The 20,898-nt window shown below is 54.3% G+C and overlaps 2 protein-coding genes across 7 annotated transcripts; one reads left to right on the top strand and one right to left on the bottom strand.

The window, feature by feature from the left end:
- Positions 1-22: 22 nt before the first annotated feature.
- LOC103817985 (cytochrome b-c1 complex subunit 9) lies at positions 23-1,552 on the bottom strand. Its single transcript, XM_009092220.4, has 2 exons — positions 1,354-1,552; positions 23-254 (listed from the first exon to the last, which is right to left on the bottom strand). Exons 1-2 carry the CDS (start codon positions 1,492-1,494, stop codon positions 216-218), a joined length of 180 nt encoding a protein of 59 aa, XP_009090468.1. The 5' UTR covers positions 1,495-1,552; the 3' UTR covers positions 23-215.
- Positions 1,553-1,598: 46 nt separating this feature from the next.
- On the top strand, positions 1,599-19,881 carry ZMAT5 (zinc finger matrin-type 5). Of its 6 annotated transcripts, none has more exons than XM_030232778.2 (6): positions 1,599-1,701; positions 6,490-6,715; positions 7,080-7,142; positions 7,569-7,649; positions 13,862-13,973; positions 19,579-19,881. In XM_030232778.2, the coding sequence occupies exons 2-6, from the start codon at positions 6,589-6,591 to the stop codon at positions 19,784-19,786; spliced, it is 591 nt and encodes a 196-aa protein (XP_030088638.1). In that variant the 5' UTR covers positions 1,599-1,701; positions 6,490-6,588; the 3' UTR covers positions 19,787-19,881. The 6 variants fall into 6 exon arrangements, with proteins under 6 accessions (XP_030088638.1, XP_018771936.1, XP_050836574.1 ...); XM_018916391.3 differs by having other exon boundaries at positions 1,602-1,701; positions 6,493-6,715; XM_050980617.1 differs by having other exon boundaries at positions 1,602-1,701; positions 6,493-6,715; positions 19,582-19,881.
- Positions 19,882-20,898: the final 1,017 nt, after the last annotated feature.

Below are 20,898 nucleotides of genomic sequence, written 5' to 3' on the forward strand. Positions count from 1 at the left end.
AAGTGAGGTGAACACACAGACACAAGAGAGGACCAGGAGTTTTATTTGAACACAGTAAGGGGAATACAGCAGCAGAACTCCTTGATCTGGCTTCACATCGTATCAGCTGGTGGCTCGGAGTTGTTCCATCAAGAATCCATTCCCAGTTTCAGGAGGCTGAACCCATCCCTGCAGTGCCTGTTGCCACCCCAGGCTGGCTCCTGCTGCTGAGCTGCTCAGTTCTCATACTTGTGCTTGATGTGTTTCCACAGTTTCTGCATGCAAAACAAGCAGGGGAAAAAAAATTAAGATGTTTTAGGCAGCTTCTCAGTGGGGTTTGGATAACAATCAAAAATGCAAATTATCCTAGAGGTGATGGAGTCCTGTACTGGCTCTGGGGGACACAGGGATGCACATGGGGGCTCCTAGGTTCTAATCTGGACAGGGAGGAAGCTGCAGAGATTCCCCTTTCCCTGTTCTGCTCTGGATTAGTGGCCCAGAGACACTGCCTAGAATTCCCACCCACACTGGAGAGGGCAGTTCTGCTCCTGCACATAAGGGATGCACAGAACAATCATGGAACGGGTTGGAACAGATCTTAAAGCTCATCCAGTGCCACCCCTGCCATGGGCAGAGACATCTTCCACTGTCCCAGGCTGCTCCCAGCCCCAATGTCCAGCCTGGCCTTGGGCACTGCCAGGGATCCAGGGGCAGCCACAGCTGCTCTGGGCACCCTGTGCCAGGGCCTGCCCACCCTGCCAGGGAACAATTCCTAATTCCCAATCTCCCATCCATCCCTGCCCTCTGGCAGTGGGAGCCATTCCCTGTATACTGTCACTTCAGGCTCTTGTCCCAAGTCCTTTTCTCATCTCCTGGAGCCTCTGTATGCCCTGAACGAGGCTCTAAGGTCTCCCCAAGCCTGCCTCGTTATCCTGCAGTCATTATCCAGCCACTGCTGTACTTAGAAGCCTAAGGACAACTTGACCCATCTTCCCCAAAGTTCACGCTGGGGACACCCAAGGCCACCAGCCCTTATCCCTTTCCTCCACCACGGCCACATCGGCCAAGCCAGGGTGCTGCAGAGCACAAAAGCAGCTTCTTTTCCTCCTCACGCTTCCCCCTGCCTTGCGCGCCCCTTTTAAGAGGCCGGAGAAGCCCAAGGACACCCCGAAGCCCGGACCACCGAGCGCCACGACAGCCGCGGAACCCCTCGGGCGCGGCAGAGCCGCGCTGACCCTCAGCGAGCCCTCAGCGCTGACCCTCAGCGAGCCGCGGGCTCGGGGCTGCCGGGGCGCGGCCCGCGAGGGGCCGGCCTGACCTTCAGCGCTGGGCCTGCGCCAGGGCGGCCCCGGTGGGGCTTTACACAGCCCTTACCCCTTCGTTGAGCTGCTCGAAGAGCGCGTCCGCGCCCTGGTCGAAGGCGCGCTCGAAGAGCACCGCGCCCAGCACGATCGACAGCGCGAACGTGGAGCTGCGGCGGAACAGCGACGCGTACACCTGCCGCAGCAGCACCATCTTGCCTGCGCGCTCCGCGCCAGCGCCGGGCCGTGAGGGCTACTGGGAGATGTAGGCTGTACTCTGTAATTTGTACTGCGTGCCGAGCGCCCGTGGGGCATGCTGGAAGTTGTAGGCCACGCGCTGCGTCCTCTGCGATCTGCACATGCGCAATTGCCGTAGGGCGTTGTGGGAGTTGTAGGCGGTGCGGCGCGGGCCTGGCCAGAGGTGGGTGAGCGTTGCGGGGTTACCGGGGGTCCCTATGAGGCTCCCCTCGTCCCGTCCCGTCCGCCTTGTTCTCGGCGGCATCCGCTGGGCAGCCCCAGGGTTGTGCGGTGAAACCGGCCCGGCCGTGTCTGGGGCGGGACGCAGACGGGGCTGGAGCCTGAGGGTGGCGGGGCGGGACGGCTGAGGGGGCCGAGACACCCCGGGCCTGTCCTGCTTTGCCCTGCCCGGTTGTCCGGCCAAGGGTGACAGGGACAGGAAGGAGGCTGCGGTCACTGCCCTCAGCTGACCCCCGGAAGGTGCGTGGGAGGGGATTGGGGGTGTTTTCTGCAGTTTGGGGTTGCAAAAGGTGGTTGGTGTCAATGTTGGGGGAATGGGATAGGGGTGTGGGGCTCATGAATCATGGAATGGGCTGGTTGGAAGGGACCCAGAAGCTCATCCAGTGCCACCCCTGCCATGGACAGGGACACCTCCCACTGTTCCAGGCTGCTCCAAGCCATCCAGCCTGGCCTTGGGCACTGCCAGGGATCCAGGGGCAGCCACAACTGCTCTGGGCACCCTGTGCCAGGGCCAGAGCACCTCTGACAGCTGCTCCAGAGGACTCGGGAGGAGCAGGACCTGGTCCCGTATGGCAGAGCAAGTGTGGGAACATTCCTATTTGCTGCCCCTGTCTTTGTGTTTCTCTCTTTTTTACCTCAGTGAGGGCAGAGCAGCCCTGGTTGACTCTAGCACAGAGGGGAGAGAGCTAAATTTGGGTTTAGAAAGGCAGAACAGACAGGGGTGGGACAGAGGAATCCTAACATTGAGGCAGTTTCCCCACAGGGCTGTTGCTAAACAAGTATCCATGAAGTTCTAGGGCAGACCCTCTGTTGTTTTGTTTGTCCCGCCCCCTCAGAAATAGCAGAAGGTCTGTCTGCAGAGTAATTTCTCCTGATTTATTCATATTTTTTCCCTCATGGAGTGACTCGGGGGATCTGTGGGATTTTTCTGGATTAGGATAAAACCTCTGCTTGTTCTGGAAGCATGGAAGGTGCCTGGCACATTCCTGTGTTGTGCTATCCCTTAGGAACCCCAGAATAGCCTGAGTGGGAAGGGACCCACAAGGATCATCCAGCTTCTGTCACTGCCCAGACCCCCCAACAATCCCACCCTGGGCATCCCTGGCAGTGCTGGCCAAAGGCTCCTGGAGCTCTGGCAGCCTTGGGGCCGTGCCCATTCCCTGGGGAGCCTGGGCAGTGCCAGCACCCTCTGGGGGAGAGCCTTTCCCTGATCTCCAGCCTGAGCTGCCCTGGCCCAGCTCCAGCCATGCCCTGGGTTCTGGCCCTGATCACCAAAGACGAAAACTCATAAAAACTCAGATTTTATTTCTCAAAAGCAACTGCTCTGGATTATCTCACACAAATCCCCCCAGCTGCTCATTAATTGCTGCTACCAGGATGGTTTGTGTGTGTGATGGTCAGGTTGATGTGGATCCCAAATCAAGCTCTGGATTCCCGGTGGAAGCTGTCCCCACCTGTGGCAGGGGTTGGGATGAGATGAGCTTTAAGGTCCTTTCCAACCCAACCATTCCATGATTCTATGACAGGGCACAGGGAATGGCTCCCACTGCTAGAGGGCAGGGATGGATGGGATATTGGAAATTAGGAATTGTTCCCTGGTAGGTTGAGCAGGCCCTGGCACAGGGTGCCCAGAGCAGCTGTGGCTGCCCCTGGATCCCTGGCAGTGCCTAAGGCCAGGTTGGACAAGGCTTGGAGCAGCCTGGGACAGTGGGAGGTGTCCCTGCCCATGGCACGGGGTGGCACTGGATGAGCTTTAATGTGCCTTCCAACCCAACCATTTCATGATTCCTCTGGGTGGAATGGAAAGCAGGATCTGTGCCTCTGTCATTGGGAAGGTGCTGGCAGACTATGCTGCCATTCCAAGTCTCCCTGCAGATCTGAGCCCATTTAAATTGGCAGCTGAGTATCAGCAGCCTGACACTTGGATTTAATTAATTCACATCTGCCTGGGTATCCGAAGTGGCTGGAATGGCCCCGAGCCCAGGCTGTGAGAAAGCAGGAAATTGAGGTCAGGGCCCAGCAGCACCTCCTGGGGCTGCTGTGGAGAGCAGCAGCTCCCCCCAGACACAAAGGAGTCTGTGCCCCTTCCAGGGTCACCTTCCTCCCTCTGCCCGGGGAAACACCCCGGGAGGCAGAGATAAAATCTGCAGCTGACACAGAGCAGCATAGAGTGTTCTGGCAGCAGCTGAAGCAGGGAAAATGTGGGATGGTGCTCAGGTTATCTTGGCTAGAGCTGTCCCAAACCCCTTTGAGGTGTCTCCCACTAGGGTATTGCTCACCCAGCAGGGCTCCAGGAGACACAGCACAGCATTGCTGTTACACTTTCATACAACATAAAGCCCTGGGTTGTTGGATTTTTTAAATTTTAATTTGCATTTATTCAGGAAGACTTTTAAGCTGTCACAAAGCCTGGCTGGAAGCATTTATGGCTGCGATGGGCCCAGGTCTGAGTGCCCTGATTCTGCTGCAAATCAGGGGCTGGAGATGCTGAGAGGAAATGGCCAGGCTGAGGTGTTCTTTATAGAACAGCTACATTTACTTTATTTCACAATGACTAAGATGGATTTAATTAGGAGCCATCTCTGTTTTCAGCTGAATAATGCTCTTTGTTTACTGCTGGAGCCGTTTGGGGAGATGGAAGTAGGTTGGTGCTGCTCAGAAGCAGCTTTTGACTCCTCTGGACTCACAGAGTGCTGGGAAGTGCTGGTGTTGCAGAGAGTTGGCAGGAGCCAGCAAGGCATCCATGCAGTGGAATTCTTGAAATGATGGGGATAAGTGTTGGGTATAATCACTGAAGGGGAAAGTCTCAGGGAGAATCTGATACCTCTCTAATTGCTTTTTACAATCCCTCCGTCCCCTGCAATGGGAATTGCTCGGAGAATTTGGGAGCAGGCAGCCATGGGATGTGGGATCTGGAGTCTGTAGGAGCTTTCTGCCCTGGTTGTTGGGGGAGGAGGGGGAAGGAGCTTCTGCAATTATTGCTGTTGGAGTGATGAAAGAGAAAGTTTGAAATACGATTTCAAAGGCTGGCTGCTGCTGGGCTTCCGCAGGCAGAATTCCCTGGGAGATCTCTGGAAACTTGTGTGGGACCACTGCAGAATCTCATTTGTTTTCCCTGTCTGCAGCATTCTCTTCTGCAGAGATGGAGTGCAGGAGCCAGCAGCTGAGACAGGGAGATTTTTGTGTCACCAGGAACTATGGAATAACATGTGGAACAGGGATTTTTCAGTATTTAAAAGCATTGTTCCCCCTGAATTCCAGCAGCCTCACCACAGTGCTGCAAACCTGGCTGCAAAACTCAGGGATGCAAAGGATGAGGGAATTTACAGCTCCCTGCTCATTAAGCAGAGCTTGGGTTTGGATTCTTGGGCTGGAGGAGGACGATTTCAGACCTCAAGCCGTGCAGAGCTGGGCCGGGATCAGCCCAGGGAATGGGGGATTTGGGGTCCCAGCACACACAGCTGGGGCATGGCCAGCCCTCACCCCCCTAGGAGGGAACCTCAAAGAGATTCCAGTTCACTTGGAATGTCTGAACATTTTACCTTTAGTGTGGAGGTTTTCAATCCAATTTTAAACATCTCAGAAGGTCTTCCCATCGAATGCAGCTTTGCTTTAACTTGTGGTGTGAGGCCTCGGAGATTTCCAGGGGTTTGATTTTGAAGCAGCAGTTCCTGGGAGCAGGGGAGGGAAGGGAATGTGGTGCTGGTGCTCCTGCTGGGATGGTGTCTGGCAGGAGGCTTGGTAGCCCTGCCTGAGCTGGGCACACTGTGCTCTGAGGGGTTGCCTGGTGCTCTGCTCTTCATGCTGAGCCAGAGGAATCAGCCAGGGGGCTGTGATTGATTCTGGACCCATTTTATTTTTAAAATCTTGATTTCTTGTGCTGGTCTCTGTGCCACTTTTTAAATGCATTCAGCTGTCAAAGTGTCAAAACCTGGAGAATTGCTGTTGGAATTTATCTCCCAGTCCATCCATCTTTGCCATTCATCAGGTACCTTTATATTCTTTGGGAGAGAGCTTGCAGCTCCTTCAAGGTGTTTGTTGTACCTCCAGCAGGGACACCTGATGGAGACAGGTGCCTGAAGGATAAAACACAAGCTGATCTCACCTGCACTGTCAGTGGCAGGCCCAGCACAGGTGGGAGCTCCCAAATTCTGTTGTGCTGTACTCAGAGCAGGCACACCTTGGTGCCATAGACTGGGGAGGGTGAGGAGAGCAGTCCATGATGTCTAGGAAAAAACAGGTGGCTCAGTGGATGGTAGGAAGTATGTCCTGTAGTGTTTGTAATGCAGCTTCCCACCTGCAGCACAGGTGAGATCAGCTTCTGTTTTATCTTTGAGGATAAAATGAGCTTTGCTGAGTTTCTTCCTTACCTTGCAGAGATGGACGCTGGGGAGTTTCCTTCCTCTTTTGTATCAGCTCATGGAGGTTGTGGTCAAAGGTCCCCAGGACCTCCAGCTCCTCCTGTTTGCACCTTGGATGGTTTGTGCTGCACCTTCCCTGGAGCCTGTGGCTCTCTGTTTTCTGTGCTCTGAGCTCAGCGAAGGAGAATCCTTCCAGCAGAGCTGTTGTTGCTTTGGGTGACAGAGATAAATGCAGATCAGGCCTTTTCTCCCATGTACAGGCAGCAGATCCTGCCCCAGCAGTCTGTGATGAACAAGGATATAAACTGTTGGGTCTCACCTCTTTCTCTGTCTGCCAGCCCTAAGTGATTTGAGTTCTCCTTCTCTGGAAGCAGGCACTGTAAATCCTGGATCCTCTGTTCCCATGGCTGGGTGCTGAGGAGCTGCCTGATGACCTAAGGACATGCTGATGCTGTTTTGCCAGAAGACAGATGGGCAAAAGGTACTTCTGTGACTACTGTGACAGGTCCTTCCAGGACAACCTGCACAACAGGAAGAAACACCTCAATGGAGTGCAGCATCTTCGGGCCAAGAGAGTCTGGTACGACTTATTCCGAGGTGGGTGCTTCCAGCTGTCTGTCACTCCCTTCCTGGGATGGATGTGGGGGAGTGGGAAGAGAAAATAAATCAGCACTGATGGTTTGTACACTCTGTGTGCCAGCAATTTGAGCACGTGATGCTGCTGAATCAGGCAATCTCAGAGGTGAAACCCTCGTGTGTGGCTCTGAGCTGTCTCAGCACACAGTTCCAGGTGTGTTAGTGCCAGCCTGAGGAGTGCAGTGGGAATGGGCTAAACTGGCTGTGAAACCATTGCCTGCATGTCCCTCTGCTTCCTTCTGCTCCCTGACCAGTTTGGGACTGGACATGATGGGATTTTGCTGTGCCAAGGATGTTTACCTGGGTTCATCCCTTGTCTCCCCAGATGCTGCTGCTATCCTGCAGGAAGAGCAAACCAAGAAACCTTGTCGGAAGTTTCTGCAAACAGGTGAGGAGTTCTGAGGTGGGAAGAAGTGCCTGGGCTCTAGCAGCTCCTTCCAGAGCCAGCCCAAGGCTGGAGAGAGGGGCTTGGGCCTTTTTTGGCATCCAGGTGTGATGGAGCCTGGGTTTGCTTGCGCAAGGACCTCATGTGGGTGGTTCTCATGGGACTCTGGCTTTTCCCAGAATTATTAAAGTTGGAAAGACCTTTAAGATCACCAAGTCCAAATGTCAGTACAGCACAACCATGTTCATCAGTAAACCATGTCCCCAGGTGCCCCATCCACAGATTTTTTGAGCACTTCCAGGGGTGGTGACTGCACCACTTTTCTGGGCAACCCATTCCAATGTTTTACAACCCATTCTGTGAAGAAATATTTCCTAATATCCAGAGAATTTTGAGACTGGATTTTCAAATCTCACCATTTCATTCCAGGACAGTGTGATTTTGGGTCCAACTGCAGATTTTCCCACATGACAGAGCAGGACCTGGAGAAGCTGAGTGCCCAGGTTCAAGGTGAGTCCTCCAACAAGGCAATATCTGAGGATCTCCTCGGAGGGGGAGTTGCTGCAGGGGAATGTGAGGGATTGTGCAGGCTGTGATCCCTTGCTGCCTGCATGAAGCCAGCCAATCCCTTTTGCTTCCCAGTGCTGTGTGAGCTTGGAAGTGCTGCAGTTTGTCATATGCTCCCTGCTCTCGAGCTGCTGGCACAGACACAAACCTGGAGCTGAGCAGTGCTGTTACCACTTGGCAGCAAGAGTTTGGAGTGGCCTTCCTGAGCCCTCGGGGTTTTGCTCAGTCAGGGAATAAAAACTGTCAGCAGCAGAGGGCACTGGTACATCACATCCCCTTATATTTACGGATTTGATTTCCCCCCACCTTGCTGCTATTACCAGGGAGCTGCTGCTTCAACCCGTGGGAAGAGCTGGTGGGAAGAGCTGTCCTGCTGTCGGGCTGCAAAAGGGGTCCTGGATCCAGAAACAGCCTCTGCTTGGGTGGCTTTGGATGGAAGTGAAGTGTGGGCAGAGGGTGGATGGCAGCTGCTCCCTGCTGGGAGCCTGCAGAGCACTTTTGAACTTTCTCATTCTGGGACTACCATTCTTGGAACTACTTTTCTTTTAGGGAAAAGAGGTGGTAGTTCTCTTTTCTCCACATTACTTTAGTGGTTAAGGAAAATCACAGAATCGCACACTGTGCTGGCTGGGAAGGGATCTTAGAGCTCATCTCACTCTGCCCCTGCCATGGGCAGGGACACCTTCCACTAGACCTGGTTACTCCAAGCCCCATCCAGCTTGGACATCCAAGCCCCATCCATCCCTTGGACACTTCCAGGGAGTGTGAGTGAGGTGTTGGTGAGAACTTGTGGAATGGTTGAAATCTCCACTGGAGATCATCTAATCTTCACCATGCTGGAAGCAGGGTGAACTCAAGCAGGGTGCTCAGGGCCACATCCAGTGTGTTTCAAATATCTCAAGGCTGGAGACTCTGTGGATGACCTGATCCAGTGTTTGACTGGGTTCATAATAAAAATGTGTAATTTAAAAAATATTTAAATAGAAATTCCTGATGGAAATTCCCATATTTTGGGTTGTGCCCATTGTCTCTGTACTGGGGAGCCCAGCAGTGGGTACAGCATCCAGATGTGGCCTCACAGTGTGGAGCAGAGAAGGATTCCTTCCCCAGCCCGGTGTCCCAGTGCAGCCCAGCTTGGAGCAGCTCCCATGCCCCCACCCTTGCTGGAGCCAGCTGTTTTGCCAGGAGTCTGTCGAAGCCAGGCTGAAGTGTTGGAAGTGTGGGATGTGAGTGAAGGGGGGGTGTGCGTGGGGCAGAGCCTCTCCTGGCCCTCAGAGGGATCCCGTTTGGGGAGGGAGAGTCCAGGGGAGCCAGGGGGAGGCAGGCAGGAAGCACAGAGCTATTCCAGGCCGTGCTGAGTCAGTGAGAGCCCCTGAGGTGACTCTGAATCAATCTCTGAGTGCCGCTAGCAGTCGATAAAGCCACGGTGGGGATGGAGTGCTCCAGCCCTTCCCAGAGTCACCTTCCAGCCAGAGCCTCTCCCTGACCCCCCTCTGCTGGGCTCCCAAGGGTGCACAGAGTGGCAGCACAGGAACCTCTAGCATTTCCAGGCACTGGCTGTTCCTGCAGGAGAAGTGGGAGCTCTCTGGAGCAGAGCAGGGAGGGCTGGCAGCTCCTCTGCGCTCGGGCAGCTTTCCTTGCCAATTACACTTGTTATTGAGTATTGACTTGTGTCAAATGGGTCAGTGTGAATGCAGGATCGGCTGCTGAGAGCCAATTCCAGGGAGATTACTGGGAAACCTTGCATTTGTGCTCCGGAGTAAAACATTTCATTTACCAATTAGCCCTGGAGGAGCGATGGCCAGGGGACAGGGGGTGCTTGGTTGAAGAGTCCAATCCTGCTCACCTCTCTCATGGTGTGGTTTCGTGCATCACACAGGCTCCAGCTCTGATCAGAGAGTTTGGAGGGATTTGGTGCAGGGAAAGGCTCAGCAGGATTTGGTGGAGGAGAGGGACAGCCTGTAACAGACAGGATGGAAGGATCAGACACTCTCTGGTGAGTCATGGGGACATCCCAACACTCCTTCAGCTGCCAGAGTACCCTTGTCTCAGGTGCTGGGGCTGCTCTGAGGAGGGCAGAGTTGAGGGCAAGCTTGTAGTGGCAGGATGTGTAATTCACACAGGATTCTCCATCACTAATATCCCACATGCATTCCCACTTAGGATCTCTGAGCCATGAGCCATCCCAAGCCACAGCCAGCAGGATTGGAGCAATCTGGGCCAGGCTGCCTCTCACTGATCCAGCTGGGAGATTTTGGCAGCTTTGGAGCCAGGGGTCATCAGGGATTTGAGATGAGCCAAGAGAATGGAAGCTCCAGAGCTTTCCCAAGCCTGGGGGGACCATGCTGGGGGTGGCCAGGCTGGTGGGGGACACTTTCCTGCTGGGCCTGCAGTGCTGCTTAACCCTTCTTTTCCTCAGCTCTGGTGCAGGCAAAGCCTTGTCTGACTTTTTTTTTAACCCATCTAAACTGTGATGACACTTTTTTTATCATGTAAATATTGAACCTGTCCCTGAGTCTCTGTGAATATTTGGCATTGGTAGCTCTGTGTCCGTGAACTCACCTTGATAATGAAGTATTTTTATCACAGCCAAAGGAAACGTGACATTATCCTTAACATTTGGCCCTTTTAATGCTGGGAGTTCACCCTGTAGCTTGTGTAAGTTTTGTAGGTTAAGGAGGAAAATTTCTGGATGATTCCATGTTCTAGAACAGCTTGGAGCCTGGCCTACTTTGGCGTCAGCATCTCTGCACCCTGTAGAATATCCTCATCAAGAAGCAACAGTTTACACCTTCAGCAGGGAGGGAGCTCATATTCCCAGCTGTTCCCCCATCAAAGCATTAGCCTTCTGCATCTGCTGCATCATTCATCAGCCAGACACTTCCAGGCTGTCATTTTAAGTACAGTCATGTCAGGAAAAGTCACTGTCAAATTGCCATCTCCTTGCTCAGAGTTATTGGCTCCCCGCTAATCCGTGTCCCTGGTGCAGGCAGGATCCACCTGGCTGGGCTCTGGTGGCTCCAGCCAGGCAGGGCTGCCAGAGGAGGGCACAACTGGGGAGGGTTTGCAGGATGTCCATGAGGTTGCAAGGATCTGAGGGCCCTGCTGGGGTGGCTGGAGTCCGCTGGTTTAACTGGGCAGGGAGTGGGAGGAGTGCTCACACTGGGCTGCAGGGTGGTCACTTGTTTGGCTGCTCCGATTGCAGGGGCTCCTCAGCCTCATCTCAGCCATGCTCTGGTGCTGGTCTTGTGCTCTGGAGGAGTTGGGGTTCCACATCATCCACCAGGGAGGCAGCTGAGGGATTTCATGTGCATCTCTTTGCTGGGTGGGAGCTGAGGGATTTCCTGTGCATTGCCTTGTTGGGTGACCCGTCAGCAAGTACTGGCAGGTTCCATCTCTCACACAGCAATGCCTTTGTCAAGAATAAAACCCATGAGGAGAGAAGATAGGTGTGGACCCTGCTCTGGCATTACTAGAGGCACTTCACAACTACAGATGCTCTTTCAATTGGCTGTAATTAGACTTTAAGCAAACACCACAGTGAGGAGGAGGAGGGGGGAAGCACCTTCACACCTGTCCAGCTGCACGGGCATGTGTGGGGAGCAAGGGCTGCTAAAGGCCTTTCAGAGCTGCTTCTTGGAATAGCTGTTGGCATTCAGAGAGTATTTCCAATTTCAGGGTGCTTTTGGTGGTCCCTGGATGGGATGTGTGCGCTCCAGAGGGACATGGACATCATCAATGTGGGCAGAGCTGGAGAGCTGCCTGTCCCTACTGCCGTATTTCTGAGCCTGAGGTTTGGACTGCTCTGTCCAAACAGAGCAGTCCAAACAGGAGCAGCAGCTCCTGGAGCTGTGAGGACAGGGAGACAGCTGGATGTCTTTCTGATGTGGATATCTGGGGCCTCATTTGGGGCAGTGCGAATCCAGAGTAATTCCACAGCATCTAGTGAACTTTTCTGGCTGGGACCATGAGTTGTGGCTATTCCATCCCTGGTGTGGTACCTTGGGGCTCCTTGCTGTGAACAGAGAAGCTTGGACTGTTTATGCTCTGTTCTCTGTTGGGGCTGGGAGTTGGATGAAAAGGAAATCACAGTGGTACACAGAGGTGGGAGAGATTCACCATGATTTTCTTCCCTGCCTCATTGAAACTTCTCGTAGACACTGCTTGTCTGTCCCCCTGCTGAGGTGGGATGTGCTCAGGAGGTGGAAGAACATGGAGCAAAGGGAAATAAGGTGCTCAAGGTAGCCAGATGAATCTAAACCTGAGTGTGAGCAGTGCCCAGCTCTCCAGGCTGAGCTTCTTGCCTGCCCATCTCCCCACCTGGCCAGCTGGTTGGGTTGACCCCAGGTAGCTCTGCTGGGGCTTTGATCCCTGGGAACAGTTGTGGGAGACTGGAACATTGCTGTCCCCAACCTTCTTGATGGGTTCAGAGCAGCAGCCGGACCACAGCGGGCTTTCTGTGGTGGCACTGGGCACATTGTCACCCCGCCCAGCAGCAGCAGCTGAAAAGGCTGGATGACAAATTATCCATCTGGCTGCTCATTGTGTAGCACATCCCTGCCATCCTGATTTAGTATTCAACAGGCAGATGAATAATTGGTTGCCACCAGTAGGATGAAGTGATCCTTCACTCTGCCCAAGCACTATTAATTTCACATCCTGTCTGCAAAGGTATAATATTTTCCTTAAAACTTGTGACATATGGTGGGTGGGTGTGGAGCAGGCTCCTGAGGGGCATGGCTGCAGGTGCCTTGATCCCTAAATGGGATCAGGGATCCCCCAGAAGGATGGATAAGCAGGGCTAAAGGAATGACATACAGCTGCCTCTGCTTCCTTTTTATTGTCACCAGTATTTGGTTTTCTGAGTTCCCTGCTCTGTTAGGTGGGAAGTTTCCACTAGGCTAGGGCTGGGATCACTGGGAGTGTGTCCTCATCCCTGATGTGCTGGCAGGAGTGTGGCTGTGTCAGGACTCCTGCTAGACTTGTTTAGCACCAGCTCTCTCCCTGCAGCTGGGGGGGACTGGGGAGCTTTGCTAGCTGGGCAGCTGTGGGTTTGTGCCATGCTGGCTCCATGCCCTTCTCCCCAGGGGTGCCTGTGGGCATCTGCCCACACAGCCCTTCCAGAGGGATTGGAGGGGTTGAAATCTTGATTCACTAAACAGCAGAGGTTTCCTTCTGTTTTCCTTCCTCATTCCTAACCACCACGAGAAATAGAACATGGAGTAATGGGCTCAAACTGGAAGAGGGGACTTTTAGGTTAGGTATAGGTTGGACTCGATGGTCTCTCTTGAACCTGATTGATTCTGTAATTCTATGATTTATGGAAGAAATCCTTCCCTGTCATGGGGTGAGGCCCTGGCACAGGGTGCCCAGAGAAGCTGTGGCTGCCCCTGGATCCAAGGGGTCTAAGGCCAGGCTGGACAGGGCTTGGAGCAGCCTGGGCTAGTGGAAGGTGTCCCTGACTGTGGTGGGGGACACCTTCCACTGGCTTTGTATGAGCTTTGAGGTGACTTCCAACTAAACCATTCAAAGGTTCTAAATACAAGAACTTGTCCCCTGGTTCTCTCTGCCCTGGTTCTGCCCCTGGGCTGGTGACAGCTCTGCCTGGGCTGTGCAGGGGTTGGGGACACATCAGGCAGGGAGCTCCTTAAGCAGCCCTGACAGCAGCTCTGGGATCTGTCTGCTGGCTGCAACACGCACCCAGAACTGTTCAGACTCCGCGGGCTGCCGAGGCTGCATCGATCCGGACCCTGTCCCTGTCATTTCCACCTAACAGGGCAGGGGTGGCACAGTTGCTGCTGCCAGTTGGAGGGACACAGCTCTGGAAACAGCTCAGGGCCAGCTGAGGCTGTTCCAGGAAAGGATGAGGGTGATCTGCCCTGGGGGGAGATGTCAGACTCCCCTCAGTGCCCAAACTGCCACCATGCTGGTTTAGCTCTTGTCCCCTGCTCTGCCTGGCTGCAGCTGTCACCAAACATCAGATGGCAGGAGGGCACAGGAGGAGGAGGAGGGGCTGCCCTGGAATGGTGCACACTCTCCACCCTGTGAAACTGTGCAGGGTAATGAGCAGCAGGTTTAATGGAGTGAAAGGACAAGGGTCTGGCAGCCCTCCCTCTGATCCAGCCCTCTCTGATCTCAATCTTTCTCTCAAGCAGGGGAGAAGAGGCTGAAAGAGCTGCAGAGGGAGGGAGCAGATATCCCACCCGGCACCATTGAGGACTGGCTGGACAAGAGAGCCCAGAAGCTGAACGCAGCTCAGAGTAGCAGGTACTGGGTACTGGGGAGCATCTAGGTGTGGATGCAAGGGGGATCCCACAGGAGGGCTGGGATAGGGGAGGATGCAGGACATCAGAGCTCCCAACACCCCCCAGGCAGCACTCCTGAGGGGCCTGTGTGTGGGTGCAGCCCTGCCTGCCCCACCAGGGATGTCTGCACAGGTGTCCCTGTTTGCCAGGGACACTTTGGGAACAAGCCACAGCAGAGAGCTGCCCTTGCTCTGTGCAGAGCGCACAGACACACCTGGGAGGACAGAGCTGCTGCTGTGCTGGCTCATTAATGCCCAGGGTTCAGTGTCAGGAGCCTGCTTTCATCTGTTGACAGTTCCCCCATGCCCTGCCTGCCAGGGAGGGTGGAATTGGCTCCTCCTCACAGGATCCATTCAGACTGGGGCACTGGCTGTTTCCTCGCTCACCTGACTGTGCCGCAGGCTTAATGGGATGACATTTGGGCAGGTGCCAAATCTCTCTTCTGTTCTTTCTCTGTTTGTTCCCGTCCTCTCTGTGTTTGGACTGGGCAGGAGCTTCCTTCTGGTGCTTGTCTGAGCTTGTTGCTCTGGGATTGTTCTGTCCCTCAGCTCAGCTGCCCTTGGCCTTGCAGAGGTGCCCACATTCCTGTCCCTTGCACTTCTCTTGCCCCATTTTGTTTGTTCTGCCTGTGAATCCCTGGAACATGGGATAGATCAGCTCTTATAGAAGATTGCCATCACTATTCCCAGAGGAATTTCCAGACCTTCAGAACTACTTGGTCATACCCAGAGGAATGTTCAGACCTTCAGAACTTGGTCCCTGCTGCCTCCATAGATGCACAAAACAAATTTCCAGGATTGTTGCTCTTTTTCCAGCTTCCTTCTCCCTGCAGGCTCAGAAACCATCTGCTACAGGAATTAAACACCAACTATTGGAACTTCCCTTCCTCTCTCCAGTCTTGCCAATGTCTCTCCCAATCATCTCTGTGCTCCCCTTGTGCCCTCCAGCCCCACATTTTGTGGGATTGATTTTTACCAATTTCCAAAGGAAACGTAGAACATGGATTTCCATTAGAAAAGGATCCAAGGCCTCAAAGCTTCTGGGATGCCACAAGTTCCATATGTGTGGAAGTAGGTAGAGGAGAGGGATCCCATTAGCACCTTCAGAAAGGAAATATTCTTGACCTTGCTAGCCCCTGGAGAATCCCTGTGGGACAGACATTGAGAATGCTCCAGCTGTAGGTAAACCTTTGATAAAGCACTTGTAGCTCATGAGACCCCAGGGAATTGAGTACCCAGGCAGCATCCTGCCTATTGATCGGTCCTGCTGCTCAGGAAATGCTCATTAGGTGATGGCTCAGCCTTGCAGCATTCCCTATACCCCATATCCACCATGTGCCTGAGCCACAGTGCTGGGGGGATGACACCAAATATCCCTGCCCAGAGGGGCTGGTGTGTGTCCTCATGGTCCTGCCTCATCCTGGGCTCTGGAGAATCTCCACTGAGGGGATAAACCTTGAGCCAAGTGACTTTGCTCTGTGTTAGTTGCCTGGAAAACGCTCCTGGAAAACTACTCCTGTAGTTGGCTCTGGGCCACGGCCCCGCAGGGAGAGGAGGGTGCTGCTTCTCCCCGGGGTTATGTAAAAGAGTTTGATTAGATTTCTTCTGGCATAACAATTAAAAAGATTCATCAGGATCGGAGGTAGAGGCCTGAGAAGCTGCAAGGTTGCTGTCAGGGCTTGTGTGAGAGAACAAATGAGCTTCCTGCACTTGGGAATTATTGGAAAATGTATGTTTCCCATGAATTTAAACGTGCCCCAGTCAAGCTGGAGGCAAGGGAGAGATGGTTCTTGCTCCTGCACTTCTTCATCCCAGTGTGGTGTTTGCAGCAGCCTCGACCAGTAAAGCTGAGGAGAGGGGCATGGACAGAGTGATTCCCAGGCTGTGGGGTGAGGGAGGAGCCTCTTCCCTCTGCTGAAGGGTCCTCTGGTGCACACACCCCGCTGGTTTGGCAGCTCCTCCATTTCCGAGGGGTCCTTGTCCTTTGGGAAGTGCACAGCTGGCTTGGGATTTGGGCTGCTCAGAAAGAAACATCTGCTGATTTTGTTTGTTCTTCCAACTCAGCTGTGTGAGCAGTGGGGATGGAGGGGCTGGGACCAGCCCTGCTCCCTGCACCTGGCAGCTGTGCCTGCTGAGCCCCTCTCAGGGGGCTGTGCTGCTCCCCCCAGCCCAGACCCCCTCACCTCAGTGATCCCACCTCAGTTTTCGCTGGCACACACTGTGTTAGGCTGCTTGGATATACTGGGAATGATCACACAACTGTTCTGGTGCTGGATTTGGGATGGGGGGGTGAATGAACCCATTTGGTGATAACCAAAACCTTCCTCTGCTGGTCCCTTCTCTTTGGGGGCTACTGGAGGGGGCACAGGGAAGGCCAGCCCCCAGCATGACCTTGGTGTCAGACAGACACACTGCTTCTCACCTCATCCCTTTCCGTCTCCTCTCACAGTGTTCTTCTTGAGAAACCAGCACCATTCCAGTACCCTCTGGGCTGGCCACCAGTGCAGGAGCTGCCCCCATCCCTGCAGGCCCCCCCGCCCGGGGGGTGGCCAGTGCCCCCCAACCTGCAGTGGGGCTGAGGCACCCCCAGAGCCTGGCTGGAGCTGCCTGCCTCTGCTCTGGGAAAGGGACAGGAATATTTATACATGCTTTTATTTCAATAAACCCTCCTCCCGCCTGTTGCAGCCTCCGTGTGTGGTGTTCCTGCTGGCCCAGCAGCCTCCCGTGGGCTGAGCCATTCCCCTGGCTCTCTCCCCGCCTCTGGAACGGGATCTGTGCTCAGCACAGCTCCAGCCCTGCACAGGGGCTGTCTGTTGTCGCCTGGAGCCGACATTCCCCATTTCCTGGGTGGGATCCATCCCCTCAGATCACTGCTGCCTGCTCTGCCTGCTCTCAGTCCAGCTCCATGCTGGGCTCTGTGACCCAGGCTGGAGAAGGACCCAGGCTTTTAGAACTGATGGTTCGTTTCCTCGGGTGTTGGTGCCGTGTTTGTTCCTGATAAATTCAGGGTGTGACCCTGCCTGGGTCCAGGTGCTGGAGCTCCCAGTGGAGCGCCTGGGGAGCTTCCCTCAGCACTGCTCCTGCTGTGCTGGAGGTGGGGGGCAAGGAGGGGAAATATCCTGAGGTTTCTCCTCAGTGAGAGTTTGGGTCATCTCTTCTTGCTGGTAAAGAGTGGGGTGAGGGAGGCCCTTGGTTGTCTCAGGAAGGGAGCAGGGTGCTGCAGCTTCAGGGGCAAGGGGAGATCTGTCCAGCAGCATCCCAGGAGGCAGCACTGGCAGAGGTTTGTCCAGGAGGGCTGTGCCCACTGCCAGAGCATTCCAGGTTTGGCTGGGCAGGGAGGTGATGGGTCCAGATTCATGAAGAGCATGGGCAGGAGCCAGCTGCCTGTGGCCAAATCCTGCCTGGATCACTCCAGCAGGGCAGGACTCCCATCTCAGGATGTGATGGCAAACTATCACAGGAGCATCAGCCCCACCCTGGGACATGGCTCTGACAGGAGCAGGGACTGGATGTGACAGCAGCCTGGAAACAGCATTGGCTACAGCCTGGATGAGTTTTAGGACCAACTACAGAATGTATTTATCCTTCCAGGCAGGAGCCCTGGGCTTGGGCTCGGAGGATGAAGGATCAGCCCCATGTCCTGTCCTCACTTCCAGCTGCAGGACAGGTGGATTAATAAGAGGACCCAGGTGGCTCCTCTTTGGAAATGGATGGGAGTCCCTGGAGCAAGGGAACCCTGCCCCCAAGGAAATTGGAAGTAGGGACCCCCCTAAGGGCTGTAGGATGCTCCAGAGTGGGATCTGGGCCTGCTCTCTCCAAGTTTGGATGTGCATCTCTGTGCCCCAGCCTGGCACAGAGGAAGAGTCCTGGGGAATGTTGAGGGGCCCCACTGACTGGGGGGACAGTGGCTGCTCTGCTGGTGGCAGCCAGGACACGCTCCTGGATGCCTTCCAAGTGGTGTCCAGCACCAGCAGATCAAGGAACTCCTGCTCCAGTCCCTTCCAAGGGTTTTTTTCCCCAGTCAATATCCAAATCCTTCCCTGTTCCTTGCGTTGATTGGACCCGTGCTTTGATCAGCCCCCAGGCCTGTCCCTGCTCCGTGTGCTCCAGTCCTGGTGGGTTTTCCAGCTGATCCAGGAGGAGTTGTTTTACCCAACACTTCCAAATTTCAGGGCTCACCAGATCCAGCTTAAATTAGAGTTCTCTGGGCAAGCTCTGGAACCCAACTGTAAATGAAAATTCCAGTGTAAAATACAACACAGCCTTGCCTTGCTCCCAAGGAGGTGAGCTGCTCTGGAAGCAGAAATTCCCAATAAAGGCTGAAAGGCAAGAGCAGGAGCATTCCCTGCTGAGGTCCAGCCTGTCCAGGGGGAGGTGAGAGGGGCTGCCAAGGGGGATTCATCAAAGTTAGGGGTTTCCCACAAAAACTGCAGGATGTGTGGCCGACGGGCAGAGCCCGGCATCACCCGCAGAATGTTGTGGATTCATGGAGCTCCTAATTCCTGGGGTAGGGGGGGAGACTGGAAATGGCAGGGTGTGTGGGGTATGTGTTACAGCAGTGGCAGGAGGTGACAGTGCCATGGATCACGAGGGTGGGACACAGCCTCTGTGGGCTCATCCATGGGAAAAGGCTGCGGGAGGAGGACACCAAAGCGGGACGGGGCTGTGGCTCCTTTCCACAGGGAAGGCTGGTACCCGATCCCAAGGGATGCTGCAGGGATGGACTCACTGTCCCCAGGGTGGGGGTGAGGAGCTGCTGCCCAATAGTGAAGCCCGAGCCAAAGTGCCTTTGCTGGAGCAAGAGCTGGAGTAATTTATTGGGAAGCTTTTAGGGAAATGAGCGGCTGCTGGGCCCCTGCCAAGCGCAGCCCCGCTGGGCTCTGCCCGTGTCCTCTGGCAGCTCTTGCTGGGAGAGGGGGACAGGAACAGGAGTGGGAATGGGGACAGCGTGTGGACTGGGGTGAGGACAGGACAGAGAGAGGCATGGACAAAAGGATGGAATGGGGGTAGAGATAGGGTCGAGGATGGGGATTGGGGGAGGGGAGAGGGGCAGGGATGGAAATAAGCACGGAAATAGGGATGGGGATGGGACAGGGATAGGGAGGAGATGGGGATGGAGATGGGATGAGGATGGGACAGCAGTGGGGATGGGAAGAGGGGAAAGGGACAGAGAGAGGAGTGGAAATAAGGATGAGAGTGGGACTGAGGATGGCGTTGGCAATGGAGACAGAGATTGGGATAAGGACAGGGATGGGAATGGGACTGAGATATGGGTGGAGCTGAGCCCATCCCACACTTGCAGCACAAGAGAGAGAAACAACCATTACCAACTTCTTCCCTTCCTATCCCAAACACTTCCCAGGGCTACGGAATCTCTGCCCTGCAACCCCTGCTGGGGTTGCTGCCACTTTTGCTCCGTTGTCCCCATGTCCACAGAACCCATGCAGAGTCCTGCTCCCTCCTATCTCCCCTCGCCCGCGGCAGCCCCCACCTCCCGGCACATTCCCTTTGTTTTTGCCTTTCCTGGCGGTCCCTTAATTGAATTATCCCGGAGCATCTCTGTTGCAGCAGCCGCAGTGATCCGTCGCCTCTGCGGCAGAGCAGGGACACGGCTGGGACCCCGCTCCGGCATCCCGCCTGCTCCGGCATCCCACCTGCTCCGGCATCCTGCCTGCTCCGGGATCCTGCCTGCTCTGGGATCGGGAGCTGCCATTCCAAACCTGCCCCAAGAAATCCGTTCTGCCGATTCCCATTAAAATTAATTGAGCAGCTTTGAAACGCTGAGTTTGGGGGATGGCGTTATTCCTTTTATCTAATTTTTTCTTTTACATTATTGTATTTTCTGGCAAATTAAATTGTCCTTTTCTTCTTCTTCTTCTTCTTCTTCTTCTTCTCTTATGTTTATTCACAGCATCTATAATAGACCTGGTTAAAAAAAATGTATATGTATATATTTATATATATATATATTTTTATATATATATATATATATACACACACACATGTCTCTGAGGTCACGTGGCTCATTTGGAAATGCCAGTCCATAAAAAATCCAAACTTTCTACGGGAGATGGATGAAATTTCATTAGGGATGCGGAGCCTCCCGCACTTTGCGAGGCAGCCGGAGTGATTTCATTGCCGTGGAGCACTTCCCATTTCCATTTCTCATTTGGACGTTCGCTTCAATTTGTTTGATAAATTAGAGAAGATCAATAAAAGGCCCCCACCCAAACCCCAAATCAATAAAACACCACCAATTCCTCCTGGCATCCCAAAAATGGGGTGTCCCCCCCGTGGTGCTGCAGGGTGGGAATTGCCATGCTGGTGCAGGGAAATGAGTTTTCCCCGTGGGAGCACCAGGGAGGTGAAGGTGGGGATGTCCCAGCCCTAGTGTCCTGGGATGGGCTCCTCCAGCCCCACTCCCAGTGGGAAGTGCCCCATAATAGGGGAGCAGCAGCTTTGCCTGATTCTCCCCAGCCCCAAGCACTTCTCCTGTTTTTATTTATCCCTTTAATCTCTTTGCCATTAAAAATGCATCGCTGGGAGCACAGGGAGGGCGATCCATTAGGTGGGAATGGGCTCCCACAGTGCACACAGATGTGAGGCAGTGAGATTCCCCGTGTCCCTCAGCCTGGGGACCCACGCTGGGGCCAGGCCCCAGAGGTGTAAATCAGGAGTAACAGGGTGCTCCCCGCCACCAGCCTTGGGGCAGGGCTTGGCCCAGGAATTGTGACCTTGTGGAGCCTCTCTGAGTGCCCTAGACAGATCCTGGTTCCTGCTGGAATTACTGTTAATCCAGGTGAAAGCACTTCTGGGAAGGGGCTTGGCTGAGCATCCTCCCCATCAAGGCAAAGGGGAGTGGAACATTCATCAAACCAAACATAAAAT

This window comes from Serinus canaria, chromosome 15 (genome assembly GCF_022539315.1).
Source record: "Serinus canaria isolate serCan28SL12 chromosome 15, serCan2020, whole genome shotgun sequence".
In the NCBI taxonomy this organism is placed as follows: Eukaryota; Metazoa; Chordata; class Aves; order Passeriformes; family Fringillidae; genus Serinus; species Serinus canaria.